The 14,405-nt window shown below is 52.1% G+C and overlaps 1 protein-coding gene across 2 annotated transcripts in view; it reads right to left on the reverse strand.

Annotated features, from left to right (window-relative positions):
* The window catches only part of MGAT5B (alpha-1,6-mannosylglycoprotein 6-beta-N-acetylglucosaminyltransferase B), a 66,105-nt gene that overhangs the window by 25,180 nt on the left and 26,520 nt on the right, over positions 1-14,405 (reverse strand). For both annotated transcript variants that reach the window (XM_061175611.1, XM_061175612.1), the window contains exons 7-8: positions 13,590-13,754; positions 12,713-12,882 (exon numbers count right to left, since the gene is read on the reverse strand). In XM_061175611.1, the coding sequence (XP_061031594.1) occupies positions 12,713-12,882; positions 13,590-13,754 (335 nt within the window). The remainder of the gene's footprint in view (positions 1-12,712; positions 12,883-13,589; positions 13,755-14,405) is intronic.

Below are 14,405 nucleotides of genomic sequence, written 5' to 3' on the forward strand. Positions count from 1 at the left end.
GGTGGGTGAGTGAGAGGGGCCCAGGGCTGATAGGCGTCGCCGAGGGTTATTAGCTGAGTAGCCTCCTGGTCTGGACTGGACACAAGTGGCCCCACGGGTCCCAAAAGGACATCACAGCAGGAAGAAAAGGAGGAGAGACAAATTGGTCCTGAGACAGCAGGTCCCCTTCCCAGGAGGAGTTAAAGAGGAGACCCACGGTCCCCCCAGCCCTAGAAAACAAAGATTTTCAATTTACAGTGACTGCACTGGAAATGCGTCTGAAGCTTCCTCATTACTCTTGTCACAAGGAATCTGAGCTCGTCCCGAGGAGAGCAGAGGGTCAGCCGAGGGGAGAGGAGGTTGTGGTTTTATCACTTGTAATTTAAGTTCACTTTTATGGGCAATTTTACTCTAAGTGGTTGGTTGGAGCAGTGACATGAATTGAAAAATGCTGTCTCCTGACAACCTTCAGACAAAGGTGCCCAGGGAGGCTCAGCTGTACAATTCCACCTTCCGTGCTGACTCCTCAAAAGGCCCCTGTCCAGACATTTTCCTAATTCCAATGTCAAGTTCACTTCTCTTCCCTCTTAGCCCAGAGCTGTGTCGGGAGGGGCTCACAGAGCCTCCCCACCCCCATGGCCCTGGTGAGAAGGGAACAAGCAGCCTCTCAGCATGAGGGGACTTCAGATGCACCCACTTAGCCTCCCCTGCCCGCCCACTACCACCCCCAACGCTTGGGAAGTTTCCGTGGAATTGCCAAATTGGGTGGTTGGAATGAATTTCCAAATGTCCCCAGGCCACCTGAGTGGGAGTCTAAATACAGATGAAGGGGGTGTGGGAAGGGGTGAAAAAGGGCAAAAGAGCCTTTCTACAGGTCACCTGGTCATCTGGTCCTGGTGCCCAACCCAGATTAATCCACCCTTGAAAGCCAACCTGTCGGGGGAGTGGGGGATGGGGACTTAGGGTTTAATGGGGACCATTTCAGTTTGGGAAGAGGAAAAGGCTCTGGAGATGGATGGTGGGGATGGTTGTACAACCATGTGAATGTACCCAACGTCACTGAACCGCACACGGTTAAGATGGTAAATTTTACGTTGTATGTACTTTACTACAATTTTTTTTAAAGAGCCAAAACCAAACTGTCCACACTCACGGTGTCTGTGCCCAGACGCACAAGTGCACGCCCAGCACTCTGTCTCCCAAAGGCACCCATGTCCCCATCTTCTCCAGGGCCCCCCACAATGTAGGGGCTCAGCAAATAGCCAGAGCAGGATGGCTGTTACTCTTTGCTAAAAGATCAAAAGGTGAATGGGTAAATGGGACAAGGCAGAGAAAAAATATAATCTACGCCCAAAAGAAAAAAAAAAAACCTCAGCTAGGAATCAAAATGCTGAGTTCTACACGGTGAAGAGCATCCCTGGGCATCAGCTCCAGCACAAACTTGCTGGCGACCTTGCACAGACACAGAATCGCTCTGGTGTCCACCTCTACTCCCATTCCATGATACATGGACAAATCTCCACGGTTCTAGGCTAAAAACTCTCCGGTTTTATTTCTCCCTGTGCCTTTGGTCTGTGGCTAGAAATAATCTCTCCAGGCAGTGCTCAAATTCTGGAACAAACTATTCTCTCTCCCTCTCTGTCTTCTCTGTGTGGGATGGACCTAATTAAAAAGAATCCTTACCAAGCGCTCAAAGATCTTTGCCTCCAGGCGCTAAGTGCCCATGGGGAACTTCGGCTTCCCTGGATCCATCTCATTACTGGGAGCACCCCGCCTGGGCAGCCCAGGACCTTTGTCTCCTCTGGGGCCTGCCAGCCCTCGGACCCTGTCCGGTGCCCACCCCCTGAGCACTAAGGCACTGCCCCCGTCTCTCTCTCACGGCCATTGTTAGAGCGGCTGCCGCCCCTTCCCCAGAGCGTGAGGACCACAGAGAAATAAACCCAGAAAGTTAACTGGGCTTCTAACGAGCTGCTTTAGCAGGTAGGTTAGGATCACTAACAAGGAAGGAATTAAATTCTCCTGCAGGGTTTCCTTCTCTTGCCCAGCATGAGCTGACCTTCCTGAGCCAACGAAAGCAGCCTTACGAAGTCCTCATGGTGGGCTCACCCGCAGCTTCCGTCTCCTGAAAATGCAGGTGTCCCAGTGCCCTCGGAGGGTCAGGGATCACAGCTAAAGAGAACGGTCAGGTCCCCAGTGGAGTCAGGGCTCAGAGAAAAAGGGAGTTCAAAGGAAAAGCCACTCCTTAGCCAAAGCCCAAAGGAAACACAGGCAGGAGGATTCGGAAATGGAACTGGGCGGCCTGCATCGGGCCTGTGGTCCAAAGCCGACACTTTCTTCCCCAGCGTTCCCTCCTAGTAAGCAAACTCAGGGCTAAAAATATGGCTTCTGCTCCCAGGAGAGCTGGATGAAACGACAGACTCATTCTTCCTGGGGGCCGCCGGGGCCAGGAACACATCCCTCTGGCTGTCCCCTGCCTCCTTCCCCCATTTAAGTAACAATGCACGAATGCTGCATTCGTGAATTCACTCAGTGAATGCTGAGCACGAATCAAGGCTTCTCTCATCCAAGCCAGGATTTCAGTGAAGGTGGCTCTCAGGCCCGGGTGCAGGTTAGGGTCACTGAAGCCCGTGTTGGCTCTTGATGGCCAGGTCGGTCCCAGAGGTGCCACCTCTTCGCTCTGCCACTGGGATGTTGGTTTTCAGTTTTTCCGGGGATTCTCAGGTCCTAGGGGCTCTCGCTGTTCTATCCAGTTCCACAAACCTTTGTGAGGAACCAAACCGTGGAGGAAACAAAGATGGGTGAGACTCTGCTCTCAATCCCACTGGAACAAGCCCTGTGGGGGACTTGGGTTAAAGGAAAGACACAGCCCTGGAGTGCCGCCAAGAACCGTAGGGTAATCTGGGTCCGTTTCAGAACAGCCGAGGAAAGAACAGTCTGGCTCCCAAGATAAATCCTCTCTTGACCAGAGCCCTTTTATGATTTCAGGGAAGTCAGAAGGAGTGCTAGGGGTTATTGGTACCATCCTATGCTTCTGCCAGCTTCACTAGGAATAAAAAGAGTCCCAGGCCGGCCCTGCCCCTGCTCTGAGCCCAGAGCAATGGAGTTTTATCCTTCCTGTGGAGGGCACTTCAGTCTCCAGGAAGTTCATCCCACTGTCTGCCTTCCTCCTCTCCAGCCGCCACGGGACAAGACCTCCTCTTGCTCAGGACCCCACCTCTGTTTACAAGAACCCATGGCTCCTGAGATTTGAAGATGTACTGATGCATCCCTCCCGCCGCCCCCCGGAAGGAATCCCACCTCCTTACCCTTCCTTCAAAAGCCTTCAGAAGCCAGCCCTCCTCTTCATTTCTTCTCTGACTCCCCCCAAGTTCTCCCCACCCCACTTGGGTTGCACGGACCTTTCCTGAGGGCTTGTGATTTCTTTTAAATCGCTCTTCCTTTGCAACCTCCCAGCCCCAATGTGGACCAGGCCAGAGCTGGAAAAGGCGCCTAGGCCACTACATCCGTGAGGTCACACTTATGGGCCAAGGTCAAGGCTTAGGGGCCTTGATTTGCAAGAGACAGACTCCCACTCTTTGTGGCTCAGAGCAGCATGGAGTGGGAGGTGCAGGGAATCATCCCTCCTGGATCCCGGGGAAGGATGAAGGGCAGGGACCAGCGAGGCTCTGGGCCCCCAGCGCAGCAGAGGCCCTCATGTTCCTCGGTGTTCAGCTACTCCGAACATGATCCCGCTACGCGGATTTAAATGCCTCCTTGGAACCCAAGGAGGAAGAAGGCAAAAGAAGGGAGAGGCGGGAATTCCCTGGCGGTCCAGTGGTTAGGACTTCATGCTTCCATTGCAGGAGGCACGGGTTCGATCCCTGGTTGGGGAACTAAGATCCTGCAAGCCACGTGGCACAGCCAAACAAACAAACAAACAAACCAGAAGGGAGAGGGGATGCAGTGTTTTAGCGTAAATTAGTCATTTGCCTCTCATGCCTCCTCTGGGAATAGGTGGGGGAGAAAGAACCACTGAGTACAGGGTTTGCTAAGTGCCAAGCAGATGCTGGATGCGGCTCTTCCTCCCCTGTTCGAATTGAACAACAAAGTATTTCGAGTATCCAGAAAGTTACAGAAAATAATACAATGATATAATGAATACCTGTGCTCCCACTTCCCAGCCTTGTCAAGTCATAAGATTTTGCCATATTTGGTTCAAACCTCTTTGTTAAGGGCTAACACATCACAAATCCAGGGCGGCCTACAGGGTGTTCTGGTCTCGTCCACTCTCCTCACACCTCCCGCCCCCTCCACCTCACTCCCAGCAGATGTTCATCCCTCCTACATCAAAGATAAAATAAAAAGCATCAGTGGGCATGCTCCAACCCCTGCCTCCATCCCTGTAGCCCCATCGGTACCCCCACCACATCCCGCCCTCTTCTCCTTCCTCCTGGGGGCCATCCTCTCGGGCCACCATGCATGATACTATCTTCCCTCCTGTGGCTTCAACTCCTCCTTTTTCTGGTTCCTTCACACCAGCATTTAAACACGCTTCCAACTCTCCCATCTTGAAAAATAAACATGCAAACCTCTGTTATGGGTTGAATTGTATTCTCCCCAAAAGATGTTGAAGTCCTAACCCCAGTATCTGGGATGTGACTCATTTGGAAATGGTCTTTGCAGATGGTCAAGTTAAGGTGAAGTCATTAGTGCCCTCACAAGAAGAGGAAATTGGACACAGAGACAGACACAATAGAAGGAAGATGGTGTGAAGACCCTGGGAGAAGACAGACATCTACAAGCCGAGGAAAGCCTGAGGCTCCCAGCATCTAGAAGAGGCATGGAACAGTCTTCCACCAGCCTCAGGAGGAACCAACCCTGCTGACACCTTGATTTTGGACTTCTGGCCTCCAGAACTGGAAGACAATAATCCCCCAGTTTGTGGTGCTTTGTTTCAGCAGCCCCAAGAAACTCACACACCATCTACGACTCCACCGTCCCCCCACTTCTCTTTCTCTCTCTTCCCGCTCACAGCTGAACTCCTTGGAGAAGAACCTAACTCACTGCTGGTTTCCTCAGCAGCCGCCTCATTCCACAACCCACAAATTTCTGGCTTCTGTACCCACAACTCAACCAAAATGGCTCTTTCTAGGGTCAACAGTGACGCCCATGTGACCAAATGCTTTGGACATTTTTCAGTCTCCTTCTTAGTTTTTGTGAGCATGTGACATCATTGGCCACACCCTCCTTCTAGAAGCATCTTCTCCATGGGTGCCCACTCCTTCTCAGTCCCCTCTGCCAGCACCTCTCTCCCCAAGAAGCCTTTCAGTGTTGCTGTTTCTGAAGGCTTTGCTCTCAGGCCTCTTCCCCTATCACTTGGCAATTTTATTCATGCTTGTGTTCAGTTACCAGCGGCTGCCGAGATGCTGTCTCCATTCTGAGCCCCCGCAGCCCATCACTCAGCTGCCTCCACGTGGGCACCTCTAATTCAACGTGTCTAAACCCAAATTCAAGGTCTTCCCCGTATGCCCCCCAAAATCAGTGCTTTTCTCTTCTCTCCCCTCCCCCCACTCCAGAGAATGGCAGCACCATCCCCCCAGTGGCTGCCTTAAGCTGGCTAGTTCAGGCCAGTTTGAGCCAGTCACGGACAGATCTGAATGGGTTCAAACCCTGAGGCCTGCCTGGACTGGCTCCTCAGAGGGTTTACTGGCTGCAGCTTGGTCAAGCTGGGCTGAGCACGAGGGACAGGATGTGGTCCCTGCCTTGGTCATTCTCCGGGGACCCTCCCCAGTATTTCCCTTGAACAAACACTGAACAGACAAAAAGGCCAGGAGACCGATTTCCACAGGGGCCGGGGCCGAGCTTCCCCTCCTCGTCCTCCTTATTTAAACATTCTCTTCTCAAACTTTCATTATTTTCCAGTTAAGTCAACTAATTTTCTCCTAAACCCAATTTCACTCATGGAGGGAGGAAGAGCTTGGTAATTTTTCCTCATGCCAATGTACTATTAATGATGCTTGAAATTATGCAAATAAAATGGATGAGCACAGCCGATTCTGGGCAGGCAGGAAGGGAAAGGCTTTACTTTAAAATGCCCACCGTGGATCCGGGCATCCATGAGGATGTCTCAGATGCAGCTGACGGGAGCTCCGGCTTCATCTCTCCTCCCGTCTCACGCGCAGGGCACGGGCGGGACTGTCTGACATGCCCGAGCTGCAGTCTGATCAGGGCCCATTGTCCCTGCACGCCACCGCTCTCACCCCGGAAGCAACTTGCAGCAGCAAAGCCAGATGTAGATTCTGTGCATTGCCCCAAACATCACTCCAGTGAGTCGGTTAATTAAAACACCAAAACACGAGGAGCAGAGAAAAGTGGCTCATCCGTCCAGCCTCGTTGTTGAGTCAGTGGCCAAGACATCTGCCGTGAACATCTGTGAATAAACTACAACAAATGTACAGGCGGCGTCTTTGTCCTGCTGTCTTCCCCACGCGGGGCATTTTGCCAGCCCAGGGAGACGTTCTACGGCAGGAGCCAAGCTGCGACTCTCAGAATTCGGATTATCTTCACATCCCGTTGACCTGTTTTCACGTTACCCTGGTGCCACCTGCATGGAACAGCTTCACAAGGCTGAGAGAGGGGGCCCCCGGATGATCCCACCTCCCGCAGAACCCATGGCAGCGCCATGCCTGTATTCAATGGCATCTCTGCCCACAACCCCTTTCGAGGCTCAAATGGTCACCATCTTGTTATGGGCTGCATTGTGCACCCCCCGCCAATCATATTTTGGAGTCCTAACCCCCCAAAACCTCAGAATGTGACCTTATTTGGAGGTAGAGCTTTTACAAAGGTGACCAAGTTGAAATAAGGTCATTAGTGTAGGTCCTGATCTGATATGACTGGTGTCCTTATAAGAAGGGGAAAATTGGACCCAGACACATACACAGAGAGAATGCCATGTGCAGACAAAGGCGAAGATGGAGGTGATGCTTCCACAAGCCAACCAACGCCAAAGATCACCAACAACCGCCAGAAGCTATGGGAGAGGCCTGAGACAGATCCTCCTTCACACCCTCAGAACCAACCAACCCTGCCAACACCTTGATCTCGGACTTCCGGCCTCCAGAACTAGGAGACAATACACTTCTGCTGTTTAAACCCCCCCAGTCTGTGGTACTTTGTTATGGCAACTTTAGCAAACTAAATCACATCTGTATTTTAATCTCCACTCAAGGAGAGGCCTGCATTTATGCAGCGTCTGGGTGGTCCCAGCAAACAATGTTTGAGGAGCTCATAGCCCCAGCCGACAGCTGTCACCAGGAAAAAGTACATCCAGGAAAGGGCGTGGCAGGAAGTACATTCCAGGGCAGAGGTTCCAACGGATGTCCTGGGTGGGCTGCGAGAGGCCCCGCTACCTGGGCCACCTCCAAGGAGTGCCTGCCTGGCCTGCCCCTCCACTTGACCCCGACCCTGCAACCAAGGGTAACACTGGTGCTTTTGAGTGTGCAAATGCAGGCTCGGGAGGAATCCACACATCTTTAAGGCGCTGAGCCCTCACCCCAGGCCCTAATCCTGCTCCTTGGGACCCGTGCACACATTCTGCAATGTCCTAACCCCACAGCTATCCTGCTACCCAGACTGGGCGGGGGCGGGGGGGGGTTGTTGAAAAGCCACAGCCTCAACTTTTCTACTTCCCAACGGTCACTGCTCATTAGATCATAGATTGCCTGGGGGAGCTTTGAAGACTTGATACCCGGCGCCACCCCAGATCAATTAAATCAGAGACGCCAAGAGTGGGGCCCAAAGATCGGTATATTTCTAAGGAAGTTTGGCTACAGCCAGGGTTAAGAATTCCCACCTGAAACGAATTTCAACACAGCGGGTGCTGTTAATTTTATAGATATAAGTGTGCTATGTCTCCTGGGGAAGGTGGTTTTCTTTTTTTAAATTTTTATTCGTTTAGTTGTTTTAAATTGTACCTGCTAACAGATTTAGAAAGAGCCTTCCTGAGACTGTTTCCTGAGGTGGCTGAGTTGTTTACACAGTTCTGCCCTGTCTGAGCAAGAGTCTTTGCTTGCACCTACACCCCACAGGGAGCCAAGGGCAGAGCTGTCTGGGCACAGCCTTGGGCCTGCCCCTTTAACACACTGCAAAGCGGAGGTGGGGCGACCTCTCCCTAGAGCCCCTGCTTCTGGGAATTTCAGATCCATACAGGCTTGGCAGGAAGTGACACATTGGTGGAAAGATATGGATCCTCTGTGGGGGGTGTGTGCGTGTGTGCATTGGGGGTGTGCCTGTGTGCATGTGTGTGCATGAGTGTGCCATGGGCTGCATGTCATGCACAGGGGTATGTGCATGTCCACGTGCAAGGGTGTGTGTTTGCGTGTGTGTGGAGGCGTGCACCTGTGTGCAGGGGTGTGCATGTGTGTGCATGCATGGGGTGTGCACATACAAGTGTTTGCATGTGTGGTTGTGCACAGGGGCGTGCATGCACGCATGTGGGTGCATGAGTGGAGTGAAAGAAATGGCAGCAGGGGCATATTTCAGATTCTGGCACTTTTCACCAGGGCCTCACTTTCAGGGCCTCCTAAGTGCAGTGACCCCCATCTTCACTGCTCTGGCCCTGTGATGGGCAAAAGCAACCTCACTGACCACAGGCTCAGCTCCAGCCAGGCCCAGAGTGGCCAGAGGAAGAGGAAGTACTCTGGGCAGGTAAGGACTCAGGGTCCAGGTTGGAAGAGGAGACGCCCCAGCACGGGCTGAGAAACAGAACAACTGAGTTAAATTCCTGCCTCTTAGGGAGACTTGTCATAACCTGCTCTCTCACGGAAGGACGGTTCTCTACGTGTGATGCTGGGCTGTCACAAATGCATGGGAGCCTTCCCATTCCCTGAGGGAGCAGTAAAGGAAGGAAGTTCTCACCTCTCTGGCCCCAGAAGATGCACGGTCAGAAGGGAGGAATCCAGCTCAGCGCTGTTTGATAAACGTGAATTCATCTAACCCTTGAGGTGGAGCTAGGTCCGTGGTGTTGATAGAAGGATGCTTCACACTGACAGAGAACTTGTATGTGGCAGAGCCTGGGATGAGGGCTCTGGACAGTCCCCACCCCCAGGATTCTTCCCACTGCATCTTGGGGTCTCTGGTGACCCAGGGGACAAGGGTCCCCCGACCCTTGCCTGCTCTTCTGCCTGAGGCAGGTCTGTCTTCCCACAGCACTGGCTGTGCCATCCTAAGTTGCCTAAGACTTCTTTGGCTTCCCACACCTCGGGTACCTTTTCTCCTCCCTCCTCCTCCCCCACCCCACCCCATCTGAGTTTCCCGTAGGAAGCTTTGAGGCCGGGGCGAGACACCTCTTTTCATTATTTGCAAATGTTAGCTGCCTCTGCAGTGTTCTGCTCCACACACAGTGTGGACACATCTCCTGAGCTCTCTGTTCAGAGGGGGCAGGGGCGGGCACAGCTCAGTGAGCAGCAGTGCGTGCTGGTGGGCAGCGAGGGGGCACCCCGCTCTGAAGTGGCCCGCACAATGGGAACAGCTTGTCTGACAACAAAATGCCACAGGGTGAGAGCCAGCGTGAGGGACGTGCCGGTTCCCTCTCCCAGCACCGGGTAGCTAGTTTGACGGTTCAGCACCGGCATACGGGGACAGCTCCCAGCCTAGTTCCTTCCCACTCTGGTGACATTCAAACAGATGGGGCAGAGGTGCTATTTCAAGGTGGCACCTCCTCCCCCAGAACCTGCTGCCCCCCCCAGCTGGGATGGGCTTCGCAACGCTGCCACAACCATGCAGCCCCTTCGTCAGTCCCTGTCGCCTTCTCCCCCTTCAAAGCAGACCCTCTTCCACATCTACACTTACATGTTCCGTTCCCCTCTGAAGACACTTTCCGTCTTTACTAGGCCTACTGGAGACAAGCGCATCAACTTAAAAGGATGACTCCAGAGGGGTGAATTTCAAGCCATGGGGATGTAAACCTTCAAAGCACACCCCAGTCTCAGCCTCCTTCTCCCCCTACTCTCTCTCCGACTGAGGTCACAAGAAGTTCTACCTGAGTCACTGGCAGACTTTAAGCCGCAGGGGAAAACTGCAGAGGTTGATTAGCTGCCCGAGGCCAGTGCTCCCTGGGCCCTGTCGACCTAGGATTGTCAATGGCTCTGTCCCCATCAGCATCCTCCTCTCTCCAACACGTCCACGCTACACGGCATCAGCACTCATGGTCGGGACAAAATGCCAATCAGAAAAAGAGAACGACTTCTAGAACAAACAGACCATCCAGCTGGTGGGAGGGCTCTGGAGAGGAATCACATTCTAGCTTGAAAAACCACCTGAGAGTAAGTTAACGGGCTGATGGAGAAAAGTTAATTTGCAGGCAAACAACTCAGAGGCCTTCCTTAGTTATGCCCTGGCACAAAGTTAAGACAATCTTATCCCAATGCCAGTGAAAGGAATAGGAATTCACCAAGCACAAAATCGCAAGCCGTAAAGAAAATACTTGATAACTTTGATGACATTAAAATTAAGACCTTCTGTTCCTTAAAACAAAACAAAAGACCATAAAGAAATTACAAAGACAAGCCACAAATTAGCCTTAGAAGATTTTAAAACACATATAATATACACAGGATTTATACCCATCTTATATAAAGAACTTCTCCAACTCAATATGGAAAAGATAAACAACACGGCAGAAAAGTGAGCAAATGACATGAAGTGGCATTTCATCAAGAGGAAAGAAGGAGGGCCAAAAATATAACAAACTGCTCAGCCTCATCAGTTGTCAGGGAATACAAGTTAAGACCATAACAAGATATTACAATACCACTCCACACCCCTAATGAGAAAGTCCGATGACACTAAATGCGGGAAAGAATGTATCCTACTGGGAACCTACACACGGTAGGACTGGACTGGTACAGTCACTTAGGAAAACAGTTGGCATTTTCTTGTCAAGCTGAATTTTCAGACACCCTAAGTCCCAGCAACTGTGCACCAAAGTCTATACCAAAGAAGAAACTCAGTCTATACCCAAGAGAAACTCTGACCCAGGGACACTAGGTGACATGTACAAAATGTCCACCACAGCATCATTCAAAATAACTTGTAAAGGACTCCCCTGGTGGTGCAGTGGTTAAGAATCCTCCTGCCAATGCAGGGGACACGGGTTCGATCCCTGGTCTGGGAAGATCCCACATGAAGCGGAGCAACTAAGCCCGTGCGCCACAACTACTGAGCCTGCGCTCTAGAGCCCGCATGCTGCAACTACTGAGCCCGTGTGCTGCAGCTACTGAACCCCACATGCCTAGAGCCTGTGCTCCGCAACAAGAGAAGCCACCGTAGTGAGAAGCCCGCGCACCACAATGAAGAGTAGCCCCCGCTCGCCACAACTAGAGAAAGACCGCACAACAAAAGACCCAATGCAGCCAAAAAAATAAATAAAATTAAAAAAAATAATAACTTGTAAAAACAGGGGAAAATGTCCACACAGGAAAATGATAAATAATTATGGTACATTCGCACAATGGAATATCATACAGCACTGAACATGAATGAAATAGAGCTACAGGCAGCAATGTGGAGAAATCTTTAAAACCTAATAATGGGTGGAGAAAACAAGTCTTAGAGGCTACAGACAGCAGATGTCATTTTTACAGAGCTCAAACCAAACGAAAATAAAACTAAACAATATATTGTTTATTGATACATGAATTTGTAAAAAAAAAAACTAATTTTTTTTAAAAAAAGCAAAAGAGGGACTTCCCTGGCTGTCCAGTGGTTAGGACTCCGAGCTTCCACTGCGAGGGGCAGGGGTTTGATCCCTGGTCAGGGAACTGAGATCCCACATGCCGCACGGCCAGCCAAAATAAATAAATAAATAAATAATAAAAAGCAAAAGAATGATAAACACAAAATCCAAGTTCCAGGTTTCCTCCAGGGCCGGGGCGGTGGGGTGGGGGGCGGAGGGCAGGACAGAGGCATGGGCAAGAGGCGTCCCCAGGCGAACATGAGAGCCCTGGTAATATTCTCATTCTAAAGGTAGATGGCAGAATTTTGGGCGATCACTCCATTCTTGTACTTCATGACATACGGTACATATATTTTTGTATGTATCAAATATCATAGAATAAATATTAATAAATAAAAGAAGAAAAATCTTACATATTTCTACATCCCACAGATACAGTGGTTAAAATAAACCTCATCATACACACACACACACACACACACACACACACACAAAATCCTACCCAGTCTAATCACTAGTCTCCCACCTCCAACAATATCAGAGGGACCCTGGAAAGCAAGCACTGGAAGGGGTAGGCATCGCTGGCCCACCTCACCACCCTCCAGGTCTTCCTGGCCCCCAACCCCCAGAACAGGCCCAGGAAGGAGCCCCGTTCCAGAAGAGGACCCCCTGAGGCTGCACGAAGTCCACCAGGACAGCAGGCAGAGGGGACCCCATCTGCATGACATGGCTCAACTCCACAAGCCAGTACTGGTCAGTCCCTGAGCACAGACACTAGGACCCCTGTCAGCCCCGAGATGGAGAACAGGACCCTGTTTGCACAGCACTATGCAAATACACGCCCTTGGTGCATCCCACAAAATGACTAGGCATCAGCGTTGAGGACGGAAGGGCAGGAGGCAGACTGAGAGGCTGGAGGAGGGAATTAGGAATGTCACCATCTGACAACAGCAGGAGCGCAGAGCTCCTGGGTGACGAGGGACTTCCCTTCCTCCCCTCCCCTCCCCCGGCACTCACCTCTGCAGCTCCTTCAGGGACACTGTGATCCGGAGGCCGTGGCCCAGGACGTAGAGAGCAGCCAGGATGTCTGCCCACTGCACCATCTCCCCCAGAGGCCCGCCCTTCAGCACCCGCGGGCTGAACACATCCCCAGACTCCTCCGTCAGGAAGCCGATGTGGACAAGGATCTGGGGGTGGAGGGGGGGACACAGAGGGTCGGCACAGAGGAGCGGCAGCCCTCAGCCCTGCCACCCCCAGGGAGACCCGGCCAGCAGAAGACACTGTCTCCAGGCTGTGCCTGGAAGGGCGCTTTCTGGCACCAGAGCACAGCGGAGGGACCAAGAGGCAGAGTGACCTCGCTGGAGACACGGGTGAACAAGACAGTCACATCCTGCCCTCTAGGCGCTTAGGTTCCAGATGGAAGAGGTAGACAACAGTAAACACAGACAAGAGATAATTTCATGAAATGATAAGGACTCTGAAAGAAATAAACAGGGTAATGAGAGAGTCAGGTAAATATTTATTGCATGGACGGATGGATGGACAGACAGATGGACGAACCAATGAACCAAGGAACTTCCCCCAAACAGGCTACATTATTCCCAACATTCCAGGCAAATGCCATGACTCTTCTGCCTGACAAGAACAAGATGTCTACAGAATGCAGGACTCCTAAGGCGGAGGGGGTGTCACTCTGCCCCAAACATGAAAAGGGCCAGGGCTACCACGTGCATCTATCCAGACTCTGCCTCCCCCTGCCCCCGGCTCAAATTCAAATAAATGCAATAAAACTTTTGCAAGGGTAGACCCCGTGTCCACTTGGCAGCCTGAGGCCCTGAGCTCCCTTCCTAAGCTCTGAGCTCAGCTGCTTCAATGAACATAGAGGATAAGGTACCTGCTTCTGGTCCCTCCGGACACCCCCCAGCTTCTGCGCCAGGCGCTGGGCAGCCAGTGCCCACTGGGCCGTGAGCCGCTTGGTACGCTTCTTCATGAAGATTAGAGACTCCTTCCCGCTGCCCATCAGCTCCAGGAGGTGGGATAGATTGCTCCGGAAAACTGCCTGGAGGAGGGTCCAGACCTCAGTTCTCTAATCCTCCACCCAGCAGCCACGACACCGCCATCACCCACTGCCCTGGGCACAGGGGCTGGCACCTTCCCCGTGAGGCTGGGCCTGTTCTAGCTTCTCCAACTTTTTCTGTTTTCTTGTTTTTTGTTTTTATTTTTTGGCTGCGACCGCCCGGCATGTGGGATCTTAGTTCCCTGACCAGGGATCGAACCCGCACCCCCTGCGTTGGAAGCGCGGAGTCTTAACCACTGGACCGCCAGGGAAGTCCCTCCCACTTTTTCTAAGACGCCCACCAGTTCCCACAGTCAGGGAGCCCAGGTCTCCTCCCCGCAACACTCACTCCCCAGCCACATTGGTCTGTCCCGGTCCAGCTCCAATCAGCCACCTGTCCCAAGCCCTTCGTGAGGGGGTCAGCTATGACAGTTCCCAGGATCCCAGCTGCGACAAGGAAGCAGTAGGTAGTGGTCGGAGCCGGGGCTCCAAGGGCAGGGAAGCCAGGCCGCCTTTCAGTGGAGCCAGAGTAACTATATGCCTTGAAGAAGTTAACTCAGCTCTCCGGATCTCAGATCCATCATCTATTAAATGCGATTGCATAAGGACTGCTGGGAGATTTAAGTACAAATAAAGTGTCTGGCACACAGGAAG

This window comes from Eubalaena glacialis, chromosome 19 (assembly GCF_028564815.1).
Source record: "Eubalaena glacialis isolate mEubGla1 chromosome 19, mEubGla1.1.hap2.+ XY, whole genome shotgun sequence".
In the NCBI taxonomy this organism is placed as follows: Eukaryota; Metazoa; Chordata; class Mammalia; order Artiodactyla; family Balaenidae; genus Eubalaena; species Eubalaena glacialis.